The sequence below is a fragment of the Python bivittatus genome, unplaced genomic scaffold, assembly GCF_059951505.1.
Source record: "Python bivittatus isolate LINGU-HERP-01145 unplaced genomic scaffold, Pbiv_v1 ctg000480_np1212, whole genome shotgun sequence".
Lineage (NCBI taxonomy): Eukaryota > Metazoa > Chordata > Lepidosauria > Squamata > Pythonidae > Python > Python bivittatus.
This window is the reverse complement of record NW_028277075.1, coordinates 6,760,092-6,773,452: the sequence shown is the minus strand read 5'-3', so window position 1 is coordinate 6,773,452 and position 13,361 is coordinate 6,760,092. Positions and strand designations below refer to the sequence as shown.

Here is a 13,361-nt window from a genome sequence, read left to right as displayed (position 1 = left end):
TTTCATTCCATTGGAGATTACATGCACAAGGCCACAAGATCTGGCTACTTGGTCTGTGCATGTTTTACTTATTTTAACCCCCAAATGAACAGATACAAATCATGCTTTCAATTTTGTCTCAGCAGCAAATGAGTAATTTTAGGGATTAAGCCAAAGCTGTGCAAACCAGAAGCCCCTATAGAAATAAGATTGTGCACAAAAAATGAGGGGTCCATGAAAGGCCTACAGTATCACCTCTAAGCTCTGTTTAACTGCAATAAAACATAGTCCCAGCTCAGTTATGTACCTGGTTAAAAATAATCTGTACTCCTTTTCTCTGCATTTGACCAATTTTGAGCCATTCACTGCTTAACAATTTTGTCACATTTATGTAATTGTTAGAATAAAGTGAACACAGCTATATACACATTAAAGTATTTTAATACACAAAATAGTAAATAAAGTGGCAAGCTTATTTTAAATAACATCTTTAATTTTTTTGCAAAGGCAAAATATTAAACTTAAAATAGGTCTTAGTACATCAAAATACTAAGTTTTCTAATCGTATTCCAAGCATGGCCTTTGAAACACATCCTGTACATCTTAGGAAGAACATCCTTGATCTTTAATTGTACAGATTTAATTTTACAAACATAATAAATATATTTACCCCCTTACACATAACAGTATATATACAACAGCAGTTGACAGTAGTAGCTCAGAACAGCAACTAAGGATATTTCTCACTCCCTTAAATTGTTTTGGTACCCTAGGCACACAAGAGTGAGTAATGTGATGTTCTCACATGCAGCTAGCCTGCAATTATTCTTCCACTTTAAAAGAAAACAAAACAAAAATAAAAAACTTTTGTCTCCCTAAAACACAAATCAAGAATAGTTCAGCAAAAATTCTTAACCCACTGACTCAAATGCTTGATTTCTTAGAATCTCTTAAGTAATTTAAGAATATACAATACAAAAGAGATTCTAATACAGATTTCTCCATTCAATGTCCTCCAGACAGGAGGACAGTTCAGGAAGAAAGCTGTTCCAGCATTTTCTAAACAATGAGACTTTTTAAAATTAAATCTGTTCTAAATCACACTTGCTGATTTTTGCAAAAATCAAAACAAAAGAAGACTTTTTAAAGTAGAAGAGCAAATAATTCATTGTGAACAAATAAAAACTTTTTTTTTCCTGTAATGGAACTACACAGTTTATCCAGCAGTAATTTGATTGGGATGTTATTGCTGTTTGATGTGTTCAGAGAATAAAAACATAGTTGTGTTAACATTATTTTTAAAATGGCATCTCTGCAAATCTGGTTGTAACAATCACTACAAATTTTCTGCTTTTCCCAGCAACTGTTCTTCAATCACAATTTTAATCTCCCTTGAAAAAAGGGTAGCAAAATATTTGTAAAATCATGATCCATTTCTGTGGAGATGACTGAGAACAAAAAACTAGTTGTGATATAGAATCAAGTAAGAGAGAAACTTGGACTGCCACTAGAGGGGGAAAATACTTTACACATTAAATTTAAATACTCCAATATAAAGTTATTTGTGACAATCTAAAACCTTCTAAAAAGACAATGTTTAATGCAGATGTTTCAGATGATTGCACATTCTAGAAAGCCAGTAAGATTAGACTCAAAATATTAGGTTACAATTGAAGCTTTGTAGGATATTTATTACTAAAAGAAACCCATGGTCCTAAAATCACGTCAATGTAAAGCAGGAGTATTTGAAGATTGCAAAGGCACAAGACTCTCATCCTTTGTGTAATTACACTATAAATCTTCGTATTAGCCTTAACCAAAGTATTTGCTTTCTCTATTTTACCATTTTTAAGTTAAAAGGTGCTCCTGTTCTCTGTGCAAATCTAAAAATAAAGCCCTTCTTGCAAACCGTTAATTGCTTCAAAAGCAGAGGTACTGAACTATTCCTATGGTAACTAATTCCAAGTCTAAGCTGAACAAGAACAAAAACAAAAATCAAGTTTACAAATGCTTAAGGATTAATCATGGGATTCTTTGCCCTCCTGCTCCCCCAAAGGAATGATAATTTTAGTGGAAACCTAACAAAATGGTCTGCTTAATTATGTTGTTAAAACCATGATTAAAATTCAAGTACAATAATACTTGTAAGCAAACTATAGTCCTACAGGAAGCTGCTACAATAAAATGAAACTTAAAAAGCACGCCATTTGATTTTTAAAAAGGAACACTTGATGAAGCAAGTAAGAGCACAAGTTTGGTATATGACTGGCTTCCAGAAGAATTTCACAGGTCCTTTTACTAACACCCTCATCAACCAAAGCATACCCATAATAAATTTGCAAAACATCAAGCCTGTTTCCATATAGACCTATTTATAAGCCACTTTTAAAGCTGTGGTATCATTTTAAAATAAATAAAAAGGCTGGAGACAAGCAGCTATTCAGTGTCCATGATGTATAGAATGTTAACTCATTTGTACAGTATATGGTTTCAGTAATGAAGAGAAAACTATAGCCTATTTTGAGTTTCACAGTGCTGTATTTTCTGGATTGTTTTTAAGCCTATATTAAACCAGGGTAAAAGACTAGGATATACTGTGGCCACGAGATACATAAGGATTTAATGGAAAATGGCAATTGATTTCAATGTAATCAAAAAGTTGCTATGTAAGGTAGTGGTATGTCTGTTTATTTTACACAGTGGGAATAAGCTACTTGAAGATATCTACAAGTCCAAAGCCAAACCTCCACTGTACCCAAGAGAAATTCAGGTTCAGTGAACAATCAATATGGCCAGAAAATGAAACCTTCAATTACATTTATGTGGTATAAAAATGCAAATGCCTTACAAATGTTATTATACAACAGAATTAACATATTTGGCCAGCTTTAGAAACAGCCTGGGAATAGAAAAATTGAATTGCTCATTGCAATATATTATGGATTTCCTGCAAGCAGAAATAATTGATAGATTTACATTGAAATGCAAAGAAATTAATTTGGGAACAGAAGAGAAATCCTAGTAGTTAGTGGTGATTAAATGCACTGGCAATTTTGTTTAGTATTCAAAATGTTTCATTTTTGTAAGAACAAAAATATTAGTATTGAAGCAAGATGGCATTCCTACTATCACACACTTATCTCTTTACTTACCATTCCCTGTTTTTTTTTTTTCCCATTGCTTTTCAGTTGGCTACCATGTGTAATATAAATCTTGCAACGATGAACCATTTGGAAGTGTGTAGCTTCCTTAATATGGCTGATGTTCAGCCCCTTTGCTCCTCATTATGAAGGCCTGCATTGCTGAAAACCTGATTCCCAAAGACTATTGCTACAACTGAGAAATTTATCTTCAACAATCTTTTGATATTAAGTTAAATTATTACTTAATTATTAGAATAAGTGTGATTCTGTTCTCCAATTATGATTTGAGAAATGGAAGCTCTTTCAATGCTTCAGACCCCTTTCCAAAGTGCATAGTCACCTATAATTTCTGCTCTCATCACTTGCAGTGCACATTCACTTGGCCTTGGGAATACACATTAAGTTCACAAGTGAAATTATTTTTAGAAGATTTCTAATTAGCTATTCAGCAAACAAATTACTAACTTGCTCAATCTCTAAGGATATTTAAGAATCTTTTTTAAGAGAGCAAAGGGAGATGGAGATTCTCATGACTTCCATCCATAGGCTACTTTAAAGCATAACATCCTTTTAAATAAAATGTTCAGCGTTATTAAATTTAAAATACAAATGAGATCTTTTGGTACCAGGATCAAAATTTATATAAAAGGCCTAAAACTGTCAATAAAATTATACATGGCCCAGCACAAGAGATTTAAAAATAGTTTACTCAAAGTAGGTACTTAGAACTCAACACCTCAGTCCTCACCAATTGGCTAAAAACCTGCACACAATTTTGAGCAAGATTCTCACCAATCCCACTCCCCAAGGGAGTGTTTCAGCACAATTTATGCACAAAAACACACTAAGCCTTTTCCATAGTACTGTTACCAAAAAGAAGAGTTCCTTCAAATCAGTGGAAGGGGAGATTAAGCATCACATGCTAGTTACCTTTATCTATAGGTAGAAGTGGTTAATTAAGGTATTCATATAAAACCAGCTGTCAGACAGAGCTAGCTGCACCAATGCCTCAATTTTCCCATTTGAAGTAGTGTCAACATTGCCATGCTATTCCTCTGTCCTAGTAGCCTCAGTTCTATTGTTTCCTTATGGTCTGCAGAGAGAGATTTCTGTTGAAGTGTACTGTCCAAGTCTCAACCTTTCTTGCTTTAGCTTTGAGTTTATTTTCTGTATTCACCATTCTGCATCTCCAATGGCTTTGGAAAATACATAATCTCTGCCATTAAGATTCATGATTCCATCTTTGAGGTGAAACTTCCACTTATTCTTACTTCTATGTATCTGGGAAGATGGGACACAAAAACGAGAAAGATCTTACCCTATAGTTCAACAATCAGTATGTTGTCGATAGACTGGTAAGATTTTTTTTTCTTTTGTGAACAGAGTGGCACTGTTGTCTATTTGTTTCTTGCTCCAAAACCTTTATAGACACTATAAATATTCCAAAGCAAGTTCATTCTAGAGGAAGACATCAACGTATATGAATAGATATTAATCCCTTTTATATTCCATACCTACTAGGTCAAATAAATCACAATTAAAATAGAAATACAATAAAACTATGTTTTAAATTAGAAAAGTAAAACAATATTTCTAAACAATATCTAGCTGAAGTCCAAAACCTTTGTAAACATTTTCAAATTACCAATCCAGTATGCCAAAAGTCTGCCTCAAGCAGAAAGTTAATAATGAGGAGTCTGAAGAGGCCCTTTGGAAGCAGCACCAAGATCTGGATGCATCTGTTAAGGTGGCCCTCTCCTACATTTTCATCACTGTGCTAACAAAATTATATTCACATAGTACTGGATGGATCCCAAAGTTTTTAAACACTTGTCATTCAATTAATTAAGGATGTTTTTGGTTGATAAATATTTTCAAAATAAATTCATCTAACAGCTTACTGCTAGATAACTAAAATAATTTCTAATTATCAGGAAATACTTTGCTTGTAAACAAGTATATGGACAGACACATAAAACAGACAAAGGCATTTGGTTTTATATATTACCTTGTCATACTGGCACACTACAACATTCTCGGTGTCAAATAATTCCTGTCCTTCTTCATCACTAACATCATCTTCACTATTGAGAGGTTCCTAGAAGAGATTAATCTCATGAATCAATAAAATTCAAAACAATTCCTGCATAATATGAACATAGCATTTTAGATGTAATAGATGTAGTATTTTTAATTACAAAAACTTTGGTTCCTTGATTTTTCCTTTCACCATTTAGCTCCTTCTCCAATTAGAGATGACTGCAGATGCAAACTGAAATGCTATACTTGGACTTCTCCTATTTGGGTTTCCAGGCAATCCATTTAATTCCACCTCCACTTCACTGAATCATTCAGTAGTAATGACTCGTCCTCTTAAACTCTAAATAACGGTTGCAAATCTGGGATATCCCTAAACATGCTGATACCTCCCTGACATGTAAGGGTAGTTTTTGATAACATAAGCAAATAATTGGCATAATTATTTATGACTGATTCACAACAACAACAACTACTCATTCAGCCAAAATATGCATCTTAAAAACACACCTATAGGTTATAACACAAGACAACTTGAAACAAATGTTATCAAAATTTACCTCCTCAACCTGGCCATCTTCACCTCCATCCTTTTCTTTGTCCTCCTCTTCATCTTCATCATAATCCTCCTCCTCCTCTTCATCTTCTTCAGATGATGTATCACCTGCTCCATCCACCTGCAGCACTAAAGGTGCCTGTGATTGTGCTGGCTCATACTCTTCCTTCTCTACTTCATCTTCAGATGATATATCACCCACTCCATCTACCTGCAGCATTAAAGGTGCCTGTGGTTGTGCTGGTTGTTGCTGAGGTTGTTGCTGACCAGCTGCAGAAATCTGCGCTTGCGCTGGTGTAGGTGCAGCCACTGTTGTAGGTATTACTTGGGCTTTGTTTCCTGTAAATAAGATCTGCTGAGGTTGAATAATCACTCCAGTCTGTTGAGAGATCCCTCCAGGGATTGGGGCCAAAACCTGGTAAAAAAACAATGAATAATTAATGAATAATACTTATGAGTATGACTGTACATGAAATGGAAAAATATGTTTTGTTTCAAACCCAGAACAAATCATCACACTGCTTTCAGACTGGCCATAATTCAGCAGAAACAAATCCAGGAATATTTTGATAGTTCTAGCTGAAAAAAAAAATATTAGAGGGGTCTCAGAGTGATTTAATGGTGTCACTAGGCTAAGGCTGTTCCACATCACTCCTCTCCCATTCATTGACTTCCAGCCACCAGTCTAGGCCAGGCCATTGTCCAGTGTCTTTGCTTCCTTCCCTTTCCTGAACAGTTCCCAATATACTGGTCTGGATCTCTGTTCCTTTTTGTGATGGTATCAGCAATAAGAAACAGATCTGAAAGGGGCCCATCCCACCACCCTGTCTCTCTCCCCAAACTTCTCCTTCCTTTCATATGAATTATTAGCCCACCTGTAATCTTCCCAGTGCTCTCCCTTCTTTCCCTCAACCATGACCACCACTGATGTCTCCAATCAAAATATCCCACTACCTCCACCAGCCTCCAATCTTCCCAGCTCCTTCCCTCATCCACTGCTATGTCCTTAGTTTTCTCCTGCTCTTACTCCCCCTCCCCCACAAGCCACTTCAGCATGGAACAATCACATTTTACCCATACATTTGTTTCAGTCAGGTACGGATCACCTGAAATCAGCTGTTCTGAGCAAGAAATAGTTTGTACATCCCAAGGTATAGTTATTTTCAGAATTTTAATCTCTAAAAATACATATATATCATTTTCATGAGTTAGCACAAATAATAGTGCTTACATTTCAGAATTTCATAGCTGTTTAACTGTTCTGAATGCAGCCTAATTTGATATAAATTGATATAAGTTGACATTGTCATGAGGGAAGGTTACCAATTCTTCTCTCATTTTAACATTTCATGTAGTGGCAATAACTGAAAGGAACTATCTATGACAGGGATAGGCAACTTGGTTATCTCCAGATTCCCCCTGTGCTGCCTGCCCCTCTTTTTGAAAAGACACTTTTAATAATAAAAACAGGAAACTGGTATGCTGCAAAGCAAAGTGGTCTCTAGCATATTTAGTTCCAACAATGCCACTGGGTCCCACACAGAACAAAGTATTGCCTACTGGCTGGCTAGGCATCTCTTGGCAGCCATTCAGTATTTGCAACCACAACATGCTCTCAAAATTCCAGATGTGACCCTAGTCCAAAACAGAACGATGTAAATAGGACAGGAATCTATTTTTGTCCAAGTATCAAGCTTTGCTCTAGTACTGCAGGCATGCAGCCTTAGCACCTGTCCTAAGCCATACTCTTTCTCACATCCTGCAGTCTAAAGACTATATTTAAGTACAGCATGGTAAAAAAAATATAATTTCCATAAAGGCTAACTAGTACAGCATGCTACTTTCACTGACTTTCCATTTGTATGCCTATAGACCTCAGTGCAATAGATCTGTTCACTCTAATCATAATTCATAATGAATTCAACATTCATTATGCTGAAATATGACTTGCCAGTACTACAAAATCTATATAAAACTGTAATTAAATTACAAGTCAGTCTTGCTTGTTCCTTCACCTTATAATCTTCACCAAGCTGGCAAAAGATGAAGAGTCAACAAGCCCAAGTTCAGGCCTAAACTGTGGCAGTAACTGCAGCAAAGAGAAAATTACTTCTCTGCTGTTATTATACACCTGACCCCTTTTAAAGTGACCTGGATACTCTTAGGAAGGATAGACCAGAAGAACTGCCAACAGGACAATGTGAGATGTCAGCAGATAAAATAACTCACATTCAGAGTAGAATTGTACCCATTCTTAGGACAGGAGGTACTAGCAATAGTTACTTGCATTCCTGTTATATCAATGGCATGGAACTACCTTTGATGACCTTCCAGAAATTTCAGTAAATGGGCCAAATGCAGTGGCAAGCATTTTAATGAGAACAGTCTATTAAATACTGGTACTAAAGGAACTGGTTGGTTTCTGGGTGCAGTTCAAAATACTGGTGGTAACCTTTAAAGTCCTACATCACTGGGACCTGGTAATTTGCAAGTTAGCTTACTCCAAAGAAAATCTGTCCACCAAATGTGTACAGGAAGAGCAGGTATGTTAGAAATCTTCACCTCACATGATGTGAGGTAGGAGGGACTCAAAAGGATACATTCTGTGCTAGACCTCCTCTTCTATAATGGTTTACCACCAAGAACAAGATCTGTACCCTCACTCCCGATAATCAGGATGCTGTTAATAAATACTTCTTATACTAATATTTAGAGATTGAGGCATGACAAGGGATGTTTCACAGATAGATATTAGTATAGTACAGTGCAATTATTGTGATTTGCTATTATTGATATGAAAGTTGTCATATATTCTTTAACCTGACCTGGTGTTGAGTGTCTAGAGCAGCACAAAAGTATTTCTAATCAATCAATGGACTTTGAAAGGAACTTACTTTAACTTCATTGAAATCAAATCAATTTGTTATGTTCTTCACAATATTCACTATATTCCAAAATTCTAGATTCCTTTACCCTTTTCCCTTTATACTCTCCCATTTTCACTGTAAAATATCCATACTTTGATACACCATCATTATGTGTATGTCAGTTGAGGAGAGAAGCATGTTTATGCACTTAGGTACACATAAATACAACTGGGTCAGTGTGAAAACAGGGGATGGGATGGAGGAGAGGAGAGGAGAGGAGAGAGCAGTCCCAGAACTATAGCTTGGAAACTAATTCAGCCTTCCCTACTTTGCAATTAAGCAATTTTTAAAATCCAGATCATGGCATACAATAAAGAAGCTTGGAAATCTGTATTTAACAGCAGTCTTACTTGTTGAATAACAGGAGACTGAACTCCACCAGGTTGCATTTGTGGTATAACCTGCTGCTGTAGAACTACTTGTTGCTGAGGCTGAATAATGTATTGAGCGCCGCTGGCAGTTCTAACCACCTGTAAGAGTTGGCCTGTAATAAAAGGAATCTAGTTGAATATTTAAGTTATTGACTTAGCTAAATGAATGCACACTGAGTATCTATAGGAGCCAAAACCAAAGGCTTCATATAATATAAAATAATTGTTAAGTTTTAAACAGAAAGTTGAATAAAAAGCAAGTTAGTATATACTTCATCTATGGAGGAAGATATTTCAGAGACTGGGCAACACGACAGAGAAATCTTATTTCTAGCTACTATATAAATAACATAACCAAGAGGGCCTCTGAGAACAGAACATCAGACTTGCCAAGAAGGTTTGTAAAATGGAGGACAGCCTGAAACCAGGATTGCTCTTTCCACTTGCTGTAGTAGGTTGTAAAAAATCTGCAACTACGTCTAGAATAAGAAAAGCACCACCTCCCTTCTAGTTACAAGATCAAAAAAGCAAAATGAACTCCAAAGAACATTCAAGAGGGGGAAAAAAAGATAGAAAAAAATATAGTAAGAAATTAACCTTTTCCATGAACAACCATGATTTCACAAGGGGGAGCGATACCTTCACAATAAGTCTGTATTCAATTTTCCTACAGGGGAAGTATATATCCTGAAAACTGAGGCCTATCAAAGCAGGAGCATGAGGTACAGAATTCTGAAGAACTTTAGGAATTTTCTTAACAAATGACACAGAAGCCCATGTAGTAGCTTTACATATATAACTTGAAAGATCCTTGAGAAACAAATAGCTCAAGTGATGATCCAGAATAATGCAGAACAAATACAGATGCCCCCATTGACATACATCCAAGGCTGGAAAAATATCTTGCTTTTCAGGTTCCTCAAAACAGCAGCCATTAGAGGACAGAAATAAGGACAGAACTTTACAAAATCCTAAACACAGGAGATGGTCTGAAATGTTATTGGAGGATAGATATTGTTCTCTCTCACTTGAGCAATCATTACAAATCTTTTAGCCTTGCCTATTGGTGTGAGTGACAAGGCTAGAAAATGATTACAGAGATCAGGCAAGTTTATTTAGGCTTTTTCTGAGACATCCTGTTCCCAACTTTTTTTTTACTCTGTCCATTGTTTAGCTACATCTCAAACTTGCATGTTATTAAAAACCTATCCTTCCCAGAAATAACTGGGACTTACTTCCAAGAAGGTGAGCTTCATTTATTTTATCTGAGATGGTTGTTTAGCTCTTTTCTGAGATCTTATGATTGCCTCCCACTTTCACTCTTTCAATGTTGTGCTCCTCATGCTTACTCATCCTTATCTCATACCTAAAACACTATTACCAGATTAAGTTCTGTTCAGTAGTACTTATACTCCCACATATATGCAGTTTCATCCCTAAGTTTGTCTTAGATGTTCTTGACTCTTTTTTCAACTTCTAAGAATATCTGTTAGAGATCTTCTATTAATATAATGTACCTTAGAGTACTTTCAAACTGCATACATCCAGGTGGTCAACAGTTATCTGAGATTCTTAGCAATGCCTTTATTAACTACTAAGGAAAGAAACTTTGCATATATTTAGATTCAAAACATCAAATTGCTTTCAAAAACTTGGCTGAATTTTTGTATGCATTGGAAGAGGGGGAGCCAAATGCATCTTCCTACAGAGAACATTCCACCACTTGGGGGTACACAGAAGGGCCTCTCTCATGTACCACACAGATGAGCCCCTGGCAGTGTTGGGCATCTTCAAAAGAACTCCTCCTATTGATTTAAGTGACTGGATTGCTTCAGTAGGAATATCTTAGTCAGGCTTAGACTTTAGGGCCTAAAAACCAGCCCCAACACTTTAAATTCTGACCAGTAGACAAGTGGCAGCCAGCTCAGATCCTGCAGTGTACGGATCTTGTTACTGTTATAGTTGTTATTATTATGGTTGGTCGCACACTCAGCCAGTTTAGACTGGATTTGGCATTTTTATCCACCTCTCAAGTCCTTCCCAAGGACCTGGGATAAGCAGATGTTGTTGTTTGATGGTGTTAAACATATTGTCACAGGATATAAGCTGTTCCAAGTAAAGCTGCCTTTTGCAATTGACCGATGGTGATTTTGTCAATGCCAATGGTCTTCAAGTGGTGCTCCAGATGTTTTGGGAATGCACTCAAGGCACCTATAACTATTGGTACTATCTTTGCTTTCTTTTGCCATAGTCGTTCTACTTCTATTTGCAGGTCTTTATATTTTGTGATTTTCTCCAGTTCTTTCTCTTCTCTTCTGTTGCAGGTATTGCAATGTCCACTATCCAGACTTTTTTGTTTTTCTATCAACAATTGTTAAGTCTGGGGTGTTATGTGGCAGATGCTTGTCTATTTGAATTCTGAAGTCCCAGAGCACGTTAGCTTCTTCATTTTCTATTACTTCATTTATTTTGTGGTCCCACCAATTCTTGCTTGCAGGCAAATGGCATTTCTTGCAGATATTCCAAAGCACCATTGTTGCTACTTTGTCATGCCATTGTTTGTAGTCATTCTGTGAGATCTTCTTGCATCAGCTAACTAGATGGTCCACCATTTCTTCAGCTTCTTTGCAGAGGTGACATTTGCTGTCTATTGCTGTCTTCTCAATTCTGGCTTTGTATGTATTTGTTCTTAAGGCTTGGTTTTAAGCTAGAATTAGCCCCCATCTCTTTTTTCAACTTTCCTGCTCTTAGCCATTGCCAGGTCTTGTTGTTATCTGCTTTGCCTGCTACTTTTTTATGTACTGACCATGTAATATTTTGCCTTGCCATGTCTTTTTTCTATTCATCTGGTCTTTCTTATAGGCCAGTTTGGTCTCTTTGGTATTCAGTAAGCCTTCATAGTGTACTAGCTTCAGTGCATCTACTTCACTGTCCTTCAGATATTTTTCTAATGCCCTTTCTTCTTCAACTGCCTGGTGTACTTGCAACATTCCACACCTGCCTATGCTTCTTGGTAAGTAGAGTATGTCAACATCACTGCATGGATGAAGGGCATGATTCACTGTCATTATTTTTCTGGTCTTCCTATCCAAGGCTTCTGGTTCTACCTGAGTCCAGTCCACTATTCCAGCTGTATATCTAATGACTGGAATTGTCCAAGTGTTAATTGCCTTGATGGTATTTCCTCCACTGAGTTTGGACTTTAGGATCTTCTTCACTTTTCTGATGTATTTACTAATTGTCTTCTCGACTTCAATGTGCTCGATGCTCTCAGCCTTAAGGATACCCAGGTATTTGTAATGATCTTCTTCATCCAGACTCTTGATGTTATTTCCATAGGGCACCTTGATTCCTTCAGTTTTCACTATTTTTCCCCGTTCATGGTAAGGGTGGCACATTTGTCCAGTCCAAACTCCACTGCAATATCTTGGCTGTATTTGGACAGTGTTGAGCAGCAATTTTATTTTAGATGGTGTTTTTCTATGTAGCTTCAGATCATCCATGTAAAGGAGGTGGGATAGCCTAGCAGATGTTTTTGGTGTTCGATAACCATGGCTTGACTTGTTCAGCATTGTTGACAGAGGAATCAATGCAATGACAAACAGTAGTGATATTGAGTCTCCTTGAAAGATTCCTCTCTTGACATTAACCTCTCCCAGTCTACCACCATTGGCCAGCAACTGTGTCTTTCACTGTGCCACTGATCTTTGCACAAAGTTTCTGATGTTTCTATTGATTCCTGTTGTTTCTAGGCACTTGATTATCCAATCACATGGCAGGGAGTTGAATGCCTTCTTGTAATCAATCCAAACTACATTCAGGTTGGTCTTCTTTCTCCTGCAGTTTTCCAAAATCTTCTTGTCAATTAGGAGCTGATCTTTTGTCCCTCTACTGTTTGGGTGGTTTCCTTTCTGCTCAGATGGAAAGAGTTTGTTTTCAGCTAGATGTTGTCTAACTGTATCAGGTACCACACCAGTTAACAATTTGAAAGTTGTGGTAAGCAGGTAATTGGCCTGTAGTTGCCTGGTGCATCCAATTTTGTTAGAGCTTTCATTATCAGGTAGGTTTTGCCAGATGTTAAGCAATCTTCAATTGCACCTCCTTGCAGTATGTTGTTAAACTGCTTGGCAATGAGTGGGTGCAGAGCAGTCAAATATTTCAACCAAAAACCATGCACTTCATCTTCATCTGTGGCTGACCAATTCTTGACCTTCCTTGCCCTTTTCTCTAACATTTCTGCTATTATTATAAGTTCTTTCATTTCAGCTTTTTTTCCTTCTCCACCTCCTTTATCCAAGTTGCATTCCTGCTGTATTTCTTTGGGTTGTCCCATAGCTGCAAGGCTTCG

At 36.8% G+C, this 13,361-nt stretch overlaps 1 protein-coding gene across 1 annotated transcript in view; it reads right to left on the bottom strand.

Annotated features, from left to right (window-relative positions):
- Window positions 1-451: 451 nt before the first annotated feature.
- Window positions 452-13,361, bottom strand: part of GTF2A1 (general transcription factor IIA subunit 1) — a 23,809-nt gene continuing 10,899 nt past the window's right edge. Inside the window, exons 6-9 of the mRNA XM_007432743.3 lie at window positions 8,993-9,126; window positions 5,720-6,130; window positions 5,131-5,220; window positions 452-4,403 (exon numbers count right to left, since the gene is read on the bottom strand). Coding sequence (XP_007432805.1) covers window positions 4,296-4,403; window positions 5,131-5,220; window positions 5,720-6,130; window positions 8,993-9,126 — 743 coding nt within the window. The 3' untranslated portion in view covers window positions 452-4,295. The remainder of the gene's footprint in view (window positions 4,404-5,130; window positions 5,221-5,719; window positions 6,131-8,992; window positions 9,127-13,361) is intronic.